This window comes from Triturus cristatus, chromosome 3_1, assembly GCF_964204655.1.
Source record: "Triturus cristatus chromosome 3_1, aTriCri1.1, whole genome shotgun sequence".
Taxonomy (NCBI): domain Eukaryota; kingdom Metazoa; phylum Chordata; class Amphibia; order Caudata; family Salamandridae; genus Triturus; species Triturus cristatus.
In genome coordinates, this window is record NC_140583.1 from 479,468,643 (window position 1) to 479,481,662 (window position 13,020).

The 13,020-nt window shown below is 44.3% G+C and overlaps 1 protein-coding gene across 1 annotated transcript in view; it reads right to left on the reverse strand.

Annotated features, from left to right (window-relative positions):
* IL16 (interleukin 16) overlaps nucleotides 1–13,020 on the reverse strand; it is a 482,340-nt gene that overhangs the window by 2,741 nt on the left and 466,579 nt on the right. Inside the window, exon 18 of the mRNA XM_085644300.1 lies at nucleotides 5,072–5,203. Within this exon, the coding sequence (XP_085500426.1) occupies nucleotides 5,072–5,203 (132 nt within the window). The remainder of the gene's footprint in view (nucleotides 1–5,071; nucleotides 5,204–13,020) is intronic.

The window sequence follows — 13,020 nt, forward strand, 5'->3', positions numbered from 1 at the left end:
TATCTCGACATAGGAAAGTATAGGGAACTAAATTATATATACTTTAAATGTGAAATGTAATTTAATACATTTAGAATTAATTTCTTTGGGGTGTCAGTTTAATTCCCGCCCACCATTATTTTCTACCAGAGTGTGTTGCAGTACCAGTGGTTGGCCAGTTGTGATGGTTGAATCACTCCAAGGTTGTGATGGAGTAAATGTAAGCCTTTATTAACACCATTAAGGCCATAGTACATTTTGAAACTGTATCTTGTGAATCAAACAGGTCATACTCTTTTGTGGATATGGGTTATATGTTATCATGTCCCTATGTAAACCCCTCCTTAGTGTTGCAACAGAAAGGGGTGAATAAGGGAAACACAGTGTACAATAGTGTTCAAAAGCCACAATTATCAATGCAGAGCCCTGAAAAGGGGATGTCAATCCACATCCCTGGTTTGGAGCATAAATGAAACAGAAGTTCCGAGCACATGTACATCTGAGTCCATAAGCGAATGATCCAACAGTAGTCAATGTGTTGGTCTTTTCTTTATTTAGTCATTCTTCCTCCTGCCTTTTCCTGGCGGGTGAACTGACATAAAAGGGCAGGCCGAAAAGGACATTGTAATCCCTATGGAGATTACCAAAAATGGGAATTACACGGATCTTAAACCCAAATCCACCTTCTACCCACCGTCAAATCTGATGCCCCCAGAAGTACTCGCTTTTGAGGAGGCAGTGATAAAAGAGGTTGAGGAACTTCAGCCACAGAGGAGTACCTACAACAATCTGAGTAACAAGGAACGTACTGCACTGGAGAAATTAAAACACAGGACAGATCTAATCATAAAACCGGCAGACAAGGGAGGAGCTACATGGATCCAAAACACTGACACCTATCGGACTACATGTGTGACCCTCCTGACTGATGAAAAGCTTTACAAGAAGATCAACAGAGACCATACACAAAGATTAAGGAAAACCATCTCCACTATAACGACAGATGCCCTTGAAAAAGGTTGGATCTCCAAAAAAGAACATGATTTCTTAAACCAGGATGAACCACGAACACCCCTGTTCTATACCATCCCCAAGATTCACAAAGGGAAAGTACCCCCAACTGGCAGACCAATAGTGTCCGGTATCGGATTCATTCTGGAACCACTGTCCAAATACACCGACTAGTTCCTATGTCCATTAGTTAAACATATAACATAATTTGTACAAGACACCAAACATTTACTCAACCTTCTAACTGACAGTGAGTACAATCCAAATGATAACGTTTTGGTCTGCCTTGATGTTGAGGCCTTATACACCAGTATACCCCAGAGCAAGAGCATTGCAGTCATAGAAGAACTGCTCAGGAAAGAAGACTGGCAATGGACAGCCCCTGTTGAGTGGATCATCACCTAAATACGAATAGCGCTCACTGAGAACTTTTTCAAATTTGAGGACCAACTGTACCTTCAATTCCATGACACTTCTATGGGCAGCACTTTTGCTCCTAGCATTGCCTGCCTGTACATGAGACACTTCGAAGATCAACACATATGGGCCACAAACCCATATAGTAGGAACCTCTGTAAATGGTACCGTTACATTGATGACATCCTCATGATCTGGAAGGGAGAAGAGGAGGTCCTCTTGGAGTTAAGTAACTGGATCAATCAGTTGAACCCACACTTACGGTTCACTTTGAACAAAGACAGAGAAAGGATCTCCTTCTTAGACATAAATATTATTGACTCCAATGGGACATTGAGCAGTTCCCTGTACACTAAACCTACCGACAAGAACAGCCTGTTAAGGTTTGACAGCGCACACCCACTGGCTCTCAGACAGAACTTACCGGTGGGACAGTTTCTACGCATTCGTAGGAACTGTTCGGAACTCCGTGATTACAGGAAAGAAGCTCAGGTACTCACAGAAAAATTGAAGCAAAAAAACTACCCTATTAAAATCATCGAGAGTGCCAAGAAAAGAGCACAAAACACCCCAAGAGAGGCCCTTTTGGAAACCCAGGAAAGAACCCAACCACAACAAATGATTTGTGTTACCACCTTCAACTCCTCATCTAATAACGTCAAAAAAATAATCAATAGGAAATGGACAATACTTACATCACACAAATTAACATATGAGAAACCCATGTTCTCATTCAGGAAAAATAGGAGTCTAATGGACTCCCTTGACCACACAGACACATACAAACCAAGAAGTGATAGCCAATCGACCTTGTGTAACACCTTGCAAGTCACTGGCCACTTCCTATGTGGGTCATGTGTAGTTTGCGAGTTCACTGAACCCACCAAGAGTATTGACCTAGGTCTACACACCCCATGGGTGCAAAGGTCCCACACCAACTGCAACATGGAGTCAGTCGTTTACCTCATCAAATGCCCATGTGACCTACTCTATGTAGGCATGACTAGCCGCAAGGTCAAAATCTGCATAAGCGAACACAGAAGTACAATCAGGAGAGCGGTCACAGCGACTAGACTTACAGCACACTACGTGGAGAAACAACACAAAGACACTGACATAAGATGTACGGTAATTGAGAAAGTGAAGGGCAGTGGTAACCTACAGAAAAGACTCCTAGACAAAGAACAACGTTGGGTATACCGTCTGAAAACCCATGAGACGGGACTAAACGACGGCATCCCATGGAGTCAACTCAATAAATGAATCAACCTTTCTTCCACACGTCACTGCATTATCAATATCTGGAATGAGTCTCCCTTGGATATAAATGTATATGTAATTCATATGTTTAATATGTCTTCAGAAAAATTCCTGGAATATGAATACATTCCCTATCGCATATGGGGCTGAAAATACCCCTAACCTCCTCAATATCTAATTTTCGAATGAGGTATACACAATATATTTCACAAGGACTCTAGATACCAACACACACGTAACTAATCAAGTACTCATAGGGCAGCACCGGCATGTCAGAACGCGCTGCACTATGTCCAACATTCCGCATGTCTGCCCCTTTTCCTTTGAATCCACTTAGTCTGATCAAAACCACCTTGGAACCCTTTACAAATAATCTCTGAACACTGAGTCATCGGTTTCCCCTAAACTTTAAGCCCCTCTGTAATCCACTTCAAGGTCTCCTAAATCAATTAAATTTTGGTGGTTTCCGGTCTGTATTAACATTTCAAAATGACCGCATGGGCACTGGAACTACTGAATATTGAGCGTTAACTACATTTCCCATCGCTCTATAGTACGCTCCACATACAACTGTTACGATGTGACATGGTCCCTTCTACACTGGCACTGAAACTACTTTTCTCGAACTAAATACTGAGCATTTACTACAATTCCCATCTTTCCTTCGGACGCTTGCCACGCAAACATCACGGCGTGACAGCGTCACTTCCGGTGCACCCGGGGGAGGCGTAATTCGTCTCCGAACTCTACCGCGCCAACAATGTGTTTAAAAACCCGGCCTCACTCCTCGCTAGTCGCACGAGCCGAAGACCGGAACCGCAGCAGGTTGAAATGCTGGGTGAGGACTTGTACTGAAGTAAGTGCGCGAACAGCCCTGAGACACACTCTGTGTCTGCATACCCAAGCTTACACTGTCTATGGTACCTGGGAAATCCATCCCCTACTTTCCCACTCCACTCACCACTACCATCATCTTTTTCTAATAACCAATTATAGGACCACCCACATTATCGATCCGGTCCTATGTGGAACGCGCAGCCCTCCCGCAATTGGTAAGTTGTGATGATGGTATGGAGAAATGGTGGGCGCAAGTGATTGAATGTGTATATACGTGCATGGTGTTTAATGAGTCCATACTACATTTCGAAACAATGCAACCACTGCTGCAATTTGAGACTGTCTTTCATTGGTGCATATCTATTGTTAATATTGCGACTAACACGCAGATAGTGTTAGAATGCGAGTAAAATCGCCACTTCACAAGGTCTGTCACATATAACTAGTATGTCACAGAGCTATATAGGATGAGTGGCACAATGAGGGGATTTCTCCTCCAACGGAGGCATGCACACAAATGTTAGCATGTTACCGCCATGCACCGATTGGGTATGACACACTGATTGAAACTTTTTAATGTGTTTTTTACGGCGTATCTGTCCACATTTTAATCTTTCAGATGGAGACTGGCAGTATACAGATACACTGACACTGAACACTCAGCGAGGAGTAGCTACTCTGCCCTCTCCTTACAGAGAGTATAGGGAATTCCCATCCTGTAATAGCCCTCACATAGGGGTTTACCTTCTGCCCTGAAGAAAGTCTGGAACCTTTACGGCCGCACAGGACTGAAACATGTCGGCACTAGGGTCTTAGGACCATAATATTCCAACAAGACCCGTTTTTAGATTTTTTATTGACGCAGACAGACCCAAGAATAAAGGGAAACCGGGGGTCTGCCTGAGGTATTTTATCTTTAACCCCCCCTAACTTCATCTATCAAAAGAGCTCCCAACACTGTGGTCGAGCCCACCCCGACTTATAGGGGTCGGGGTGACCCGATGATGAAGCATGACACCACTAGGGTGTGTGAGGGTAACTAAAACAAGAAGCGTTCTCTCCCTGACACAAGACTGTGCTTAGCACAACCTTTCACTAGAGAGGCCCCACTCTTTATCCTCTGTCTTGCTCCCTGTCCTTTGACACGAACAGCGTAGCAACTTCCCTGACCACTAACTGGTCAACTGGAGTATTTTTTGTGATTAATGTTTTTGAAGGGAGAATATACTCCAAGTAAGATTTTATATTCAACCCCCAGATACTGAGATTGTTTCCCAGTACCTTTTTGTGTAAAATATATTGCTTGTGACACCTGCCCTTGTCTCCAACCACAGTGGTAAAATTCATTGAATAGCAGCTATGATAAACTCCTATATTCACAAATATCCACAGATTAATGGAATTCAGCTGAGTGAGACACTAGGTTGTATGACCTACTAGACACCATACATAATCTTCTGTAGTACTGATACCAGTATTTACTTGATTCTTCTGTGTCATTCATACGTACCCATGAGACATCTACTGATTACCTCTCTAGTGCATTTCACCATAAAGTGACTCCTACCTTTGAAAATCTTCTTAATGACAAGGGGTTTGTCACCATGAATGGAGCCTTTTCCCCCTTCCAGACTGAATCCAAGTCCTGCCAGGGTCTTCTCTAGAGTGACTGTGATTGTGCAGGATGGTTCTTCAGGTGCTGTCAAACCAAGTGACAAGAGACATGAGAAGTTATTTGTGTTAATAGAAAAGAATAATTATCTTTTATTATGCAAAACTAAAACTATTACAGCTTGACATAGATGACGATCAATCAAAAAAGACACCAAACCAGGGTGCATGATATATTTATATGTCAATCAATTGGGCTCTCTTTACATATAGTCTCCCTTTTACATTACAGAGTCAGCTCTGCGTCTCAGGGGGATCACTTAATTATTAATTTCAGCCCAAACCTCTAAATCTTCCATCACAGTTTCATCTGTACTAACATCTTTCATTCATCTAGACTCTGCAACTGTCCATCTTGCACTCTGAATGCCACTAATAGGGTGTGGGGGCAGTGAGGTATAGCCAGTCCACACTTACATAGCAGGAGAGTCAATGTAGTAAATAAACCTGTGTTGGTTCTTGTGGTTCTTAGGATTAACAGACAGCACAACATTTCTGTCAACCATTTTAATGTCTGTATCATCGCCCTTCATTATTCAGAAAGCTGTAAGAGATGATTGTTGGACTTGGCCCTCTTTGGCTAAAGTCCCCTAAACTTGTTGCCTTCCCCCTAGACCTTTTGTCTGACATGGTGTTGCTAACTTAGACGCTTTGGGCACTTTGCCACTGCTGATGAGTGTCAAAGTGCAAGTGCTCCCTGTATAAAGTGTAATGGTAATTGGTTGTCCATAATTGGTATATTTGTTTTACTAGTAAAGTCCCTAATAATGTGCACTATGTGAGCCAGGGCTGGTAACAAAAACGCTACTAGTTGGCCTGCAGCACTAATTGTGCCACCCACACCAGTAGCCTTAAAAAGAGAACTCAGGCCTTCCACTGCAGTGCCTGGGCGCAGTTTGTTAAACTGCCTTGTTGTACTGAAAAGTGCACCCACTTGCCAGGCCTTACCCTTCCCTTTTTATGCACATCAGACACCCCTATGGTAGGCCCAATGTACCCCCCTGGGCAGGGTGCAGTGTATATGAAAGGTAGGACATGTACTGAGGTGTGTACCATGTCCTGACAGTGAAATACTCTCCATTTCGTTTTTCACTGTTGAAAGGCAATCTTACCCATAGGACAGAATGGGGAGGCTGTGTAATATGTTTCCAGCCTATCTTCCCATAGGCATAAGATGAAGAGGTGACGTTTAGTATGCCTGAACTCACAATTTAATAACACATCTTTTTGTGAAGGTGTTTTTTGCATTGTGTGTTTAGAAACCACACTTTTAGAAGTGGCTGGTTTTTGTGTTCTAACAATTCTGTGTGTCCCTGCCAGGTTGTGGATTGACTGTCTGGATTTGAAAGTGATAGGATCTGGGGAATGTCTTGACCCAGGGGAGGAGGTGAGACAGCAACAGGCTGGCCTGCATCTGGAGTGCAGGGGGGCGGAGTAGACCCTGGAAGTGAAGAGGCCTGGGCTGCCGCCATAAAACAATGGCTCCATCTCCTGCTGAGTGATTGAGGATCCAGACCCCCACTATCGAAGGAATAATGTGTCACTGGCAGGGAGACACCCAGAACTGGTTTGGACAGGGGTCAGTTCCCCCCGGAACACAAGGACTTCAAAGATATTTAGGGGTATAACTATGAGAGCCGAAACCCCTGAACGTTGGACTGATCAAGACTGAAAAGTATTGAAACTACTTCATGGTCAAGAGGAACCTCTGCCAAGGAAGAAACAGCTGAAGAGACTGAAGGAAAGGACTGGCCCTTGCTTTGTGTTCTGGGGCTGGCCTGCAGTTTGCTGATTTAACCAAGGAGAGGCAAAGGGACTTTGCTGTGTGCTCTGTCCCCCTGCTTGAAAGGACTTTGCTGTGTGCTGTGTCCTGAAGTAACTTGTCCCAAAGGGCCCGAGGAGAGCTGGCTCCCTGTTGTAAAAACTCAGGAACATAAATGTTTCCAGGTGTGTCTCAGCGATGCTGTATGCGTGTGCTTTTTGCAGCCTGAGACCTTTGTAAGAACTGCTCTGTGATTGTGGGCACCCGGAGTTCAAGTGAGTCACAGTGACGCTGTGTGCATGTGCTTCGTGCAGCCTGAGACCTTCGTAAGGGTTGCCCTGTGATCGTGTACATCCGAAGCTCAAGTGAGTCTCAGCGATGCTGTGTGCGTGTGCTTCGTGCAGCCTGAGACCTTCATGAGGATTGCCCTGTGATCGTGGGCACCCAGAGGCTGAGTGAGTCTCAGCGATGCTGCGTGCGTGTGCCCTGTTGCAGCCTGAGACCTTTGTCATTGCCATCGGCCCGGACCGGCATTCCCAGTGGTGCTGTGCCGCCGGCCCCAGCCTGCCTTTGCCAAGGAGGGACCTTGAACCATCCCCGTCGGGGGGAGGCCCGTGTTCCACTGCCCAAGATCAACAAATTTGCATCGGAGGCCCAAGTCGCGAGGAGAGGAAAGGGAGATCACACCCCCAGGTAACGCTCAGCGAGCATGCGTGTGTAGCCACCTGGGGCGGGGTGCGGGCTATGAGAGAAACGCTCTTGGCCTTGCCCCACTTTGCAGCGCGAGTGGCAGTACTGGGGCCGGAGTGTGGAGCTACACTTTGTTTTCCATCATAAACCGTGTTGGAGGCATATTTTGGCAGAAGCTGACCGCGAGTCAGTAGGAGTGGCAGAGACCGTCCAGAGCACCGCGATCGTTGCCCGAGTACATTATTTTGGCATTACGAACTGCCTGATTGTTGCATTACGCATTGCATTATGTTTGCATAACGGACTGCCTGATTGTTGCATTACGCATTGCATTATTTTTGCATAACGAACTACCTCATTGTTGCATTACGAATTGCATTATTTTGGCATTACGAACTGCCTGATTGTTGCATAACGAACTACATAATTTTTTTTCACATTACGAAGTGCCTAATTCTTGCATTACGAACTGCATAGCATTGCATTAGGAGTGCATTGGATCATCTAGAATTGCTCATTAATACTGCAATAACATACAAGGGCTTGCTGGCCTAATAACCGGCCAGGTAAAATATTACAAATACGCATATGTTGGATCATTATTGTGTGGTCTCATCGTATATCTTTTTTTATAAACATATAATTGTTTTTATGAAACTTGTGTGGAGTCCATTTGTGGTGTCATCATTAGGTTACTGAGAGCATGGTTGCAAATACTTTACACATTTGCCTTGGAGATAAGCCTGGTTGCTCATACCAAGCTACCAAGGGGGTGCGCAGGGGCTATCTGAGACGGTGTCCTTCCTTTCCCTGACTTAGAAGCAAGGCTCCCTATTCGGCCTAAGGTACCTACCTCAGCTAACTAGAGACCCCCCAGTTCTAACAATAATGCAGTGTAGAAAGTTAAAATTTATTATTTTGAACGTGGCATCACTGGAAGTTCCATGAACCACGGAGTAGGCTATTTCCCCTCAACTCGGTGTAAGATAGGTTACTGAAAACCCTACTTCTATCTGTATCGTCTCGTAGCATAGGCTGGTTTCTATCAGCTTTCAGAGCCATATATATACCGGACATCAAGTTTCGACTGTAACCTTCTTCCAGAACGACTTCCAGTGTGGCGGATGACCAAAACATTTCTGGGATGTCAGTTCATATATCCATAATTGTGTTTCAAATGTTGGCATTTTGTAAAAACTGGCTCCTATCTAATTCAAAACTCTTGCAGATGATCTTGAATGTGAGAAATGAAGTGGAAGTATAGAAATCTCCCTAAGTTTGACAGCCTTCCTCTCTCCAGTGGGCCAAAGACATTGCACGTTCAATATTACTAAATAATTCCCACCATTGTAACTGTAATGATCTGGAAAAAGGTGGGTGTTTCAAAATTCTTTTCATTGTTCACATCCCATCCATGCGACTTAAGGCCCGATTATGAGCATGAGGACTGCCAGATTGCAGGGACACGGTGGCTAGACTGCCACCACCATACATGTGGTCTGACTGCCCCATTACAAATAGGGCAGTCAGACCCCTGCCAGGAAACCACCATTACCTGGAGGTCGCGCGGCGGTCAGAGGCTGCAATATGCTTGGTGGATCACCACGGTCCTGCCAAGCATATTACGAGTTTCCTCCCTGTCGGTGTTCTCATGCAGGTTCCTCCTCCATGCACACCGTGGCTAAAGGGAAATAAAGGGGTCCCCTGTGTCTCCATTGCATGTGGATGCACACAGGGAGGCATAACATGTGCCCCCTATTTGCATGCTCACCAGTTCCCGCACGGCATGGACTTTCAAGTCCATGCAGTGCAGGAACCTTGTTGAGCAGTCCCGTTAAGGTGCCTTTTTCGAAGGCACCGCCACGCCGCCTGCTGTCCAGATCACATTAAAGTCGTAATCTGGAGTGTGGGCGGAGGCGAGTCTTGGAGGTGCGGGGGCACGGTGGTGGCGTACTGCCCGCTCCCGCACCGCCAAAACTCGTAATTGGGGCCTTAGTGTACTATCTGTGAGGTTGTTTTGGGAATGTTTCCCCATCATAGGAAATGCTGGAAGAGGTTTGTTGTCTGTATCGTTGCATAGAAATTTCTTCTCCCAGTTATCTATCTTAGAGTACCAGTTTGCGTCACGTTGCAGCTGGGCTGCAATTTATTAGGATAATAGGTCTGGAAGACCAAGACCCCCCCTTCTCTCTATCTCCTTTAAGGGTCTCGAGGTTCTCTGTACTTCCTTCACCCACCCAGACAAAGAACATTGGGAGACTGTCCAACAGTTTAAAGGTTGATATAGTGATTGGACAAATCAAATTCTGCAATGTATATAGGCATCTATGGAGGAGGACCATGTTGGCTTTGCCACTTTACCGATTGTGGATGCTGGGACAGCATTCCAAAATACCCTGAATCACTCTACCCATGTTGTATGTGCAATGTTTGTCTGCAGTGTGGATTACTAGAATACCCAAATATATAAACATATTTTGTTCTCACCTAAGATGTATTCCAGCGAGATACTCCTGGCTTTTATAAGTCAGTTGAACTAAGGGGAACACATTGAGCTTTGTTCACCTGTAGACCTGATATTTTCCCAAACTTCTCTAATTCTCTCATCAGAATATGAATAGATGTTTGTGCTTATGTCAAATACCAATGTATAATTGCCATACAAGGACACTACATGTATTGATTCTCCGACTTTGTGAAAGAGGGCACCCTTGTTTCATGCCTCTTTCAATGGGACATTTTTCTGAGTCCAGACCTCCATATTGTACCCTTGGCGTTGGTCCTGCATATACGATGCATACTCATTTATGGAAATTAGGGCCTATACCCATCGCTAGAAACTTAATCATGTAAGACCATTCAATAGTATCAAAGGCTTTCTCGCAATCTAACACTGTGAGTGACCTCGTCTAAATGCAATAGTTCAGGTGCATGAAGAAGACGTGGCAACCTTCTTATATTCACTCAAGTTCTCTGACTTGGAACAAAACCACACTGATCCACTTGTACTAGGGAGTTCACTTGATAAATCAACCTATGAGCTAAAAGTTTAAAATTTTCAAGTCAACATTTATCCTCAAGAGCGGTCTATAGGATACTAGTTCATTTGGGTCTTGATACGGTTTAAACATCATTAAAATAACTGCTTCTCTGATCGTGCTTGGTAAGCGTCCCAGGGACCAGTCCTCACTGCATACCTCCAGAAATTTCTCTGAGATTTGAGCCAGGAATATATGGTAAAGTGTGGATGTTATACTATATGCACCCAGTGCCTTAATACTCTCAAGGGTCTTAGTGGATTCTATTAACTCTTCCCTTGTAACTTCTTGTTCTGAACATATTGCTTGATCTTCAGAGTGTCAGATGATCTGGATAGTTTCCAAATAGTCATTTATCAAGGGAATAACAAATGAGAGCAGGGTTATTATGTAGTGCTCTAAACATATGGCCTGTGCATGATTGATATTTACTAGTCTTAGCACTCATGTAACCTCAGAAGTGTTCTTTAAGGTAATGAGAGGAGGGGTGTTTTCTCGTAAGAGGAACCAGGCCAGCAGTCTACCACCTTTATCCCTTTATTTGTCCAGTGTTTGCCTATAAATTCCTGTATAAATTTTTTCAGTCTGTCCTATGTCTCCCTAATTTTATCACAGATTTCATGTTGCGCTTCTTATGATGAGAGCTGGGTATCGATGCTGTCAAGCTTCAATTTCCTGGAGCTTCTTCTTATTTCTGGAGCGGGATACCTTGCAAAAGATTTCAGGGATTACAAGTGGGGTCCCTAGGGGTGCAGAATTATAATTAGACTACAGGATCATTAGGTATTACATAGGGCCTCTGTGAGTCGGGGCTTAGTGAGTGCACTCGCCCCTAAAGTCAGGCCACGCTCCCCCCAAAATTCAAGGTTTTCAGATATCTATGAAGTAATGTTAACTTTTAGTGTGTTGTAAAGCATCAAATAGAGCTGCGGTTGAATGGGCCAGCATACCATATAAGAAATGTTTGCTTTTGTTTGCCCTTACAAATTGATAGTGGTGGTCAAATTTGCTGGGGCAATTGGCAAGTAATTAGTTGCAAAATTGAATTCAATGAATCAAAGGATCAAGAGAGGAACATCTGTTGAATATCTGCTGTTGGACCTTTCCCTCTCTTTAGAGACACCCCTAAACTTTTTGCATTCACCCCTCCTATTTTTCAGAATTCGCTTTTGGTACCCTTGTGCTCCCCTGCTCTGAGTTCCTGACTGCATGTATCTGGTATCCAGTTTTTCTTTTGGACCATAGCCTCCCACTAATCTAGTGTGTTCATAGAGGCCTAGGCTTTTCTATTGACATGGTAGAGGTCCTGGACCTGTTCTGTGACCTGGGTTGGTGCAAAGTGTGCCTTCATTGAACTGACATTGGACTATGTCCCTGTCATGTGTTTAGCTCATAGAGCAGTGGAGGCAGCATACCAGCGTTTGTGAATTCATAGTTGTGACCAGAACTTTGTACTCGCCCACACCCTAGACCTAACACCTCAAGTGTATATTGTCATTTTTTGTGTATGGTACATGAATGGTGTGTGTAAGTGTGTCAGAGTAATGGAGGCCTGCAAGTTCCATTCTGGATGCCCCAGGTTTGACATGCTGCTCAAGATGGAGCTGAGGGATGTTTCCACAGACGTTGGATGTGTATTGCTCACATTCTTAAGCTGGTGGGAGAAGCCATAAAAAACAAAGTTAGGGAAGAGAAGGCAAGATTCCTTTAGAAATTCAATAAGGACTTTTGGAGAAGTGCTGCAGACTCTGTTGTGCAGGGTGAAGGGGGACCCTTTGAGTTAGGCCCATACTTTTGTCTTTCCATGATTATACTGTTCAGTCTGACTGATGACAGCCGGGTACAGGAACCTCACATCTCTTAGTGCCTCTACCGTGGATGCTCCAGTCTAGAGATAACCTTGCAGTGAAAAGCATCAGCCTGGAAAGGGCCCTTGAAAGGAGAACCACCCAAAACAGGTTCTGAAATGGCAGACAGTTCATCCACATATTCTGTCTATTTTTATTGTATAAAAGTGGTACCCATTTACCCGTTTATTATTTCAGTTCCAAGTCCTGTATTAGCCAGGAAGGAAGTGATCCGCAGAGTTCTCAAAAGACTGCTCGCACAGCCAGAGATATGTCTACCTGACAGCCAGCTACAAGATGATCGAACATCACTCACCCGTGTCTACCTTTTGCACTAAGAGCCGTTCGCCTGACCTGAAGCACCTAGATAGAGTACAGTCTGCCTCTTAATAAATTGCTTTATTGATGTTGTAGAATGGAAGAAATCGCATACAAAAACAAAACCTTCCAGGCACATCAGTTAGAGCAGGGGTCTCCAACCTTTTCTGTAGTGAGAGCTACTTATGTT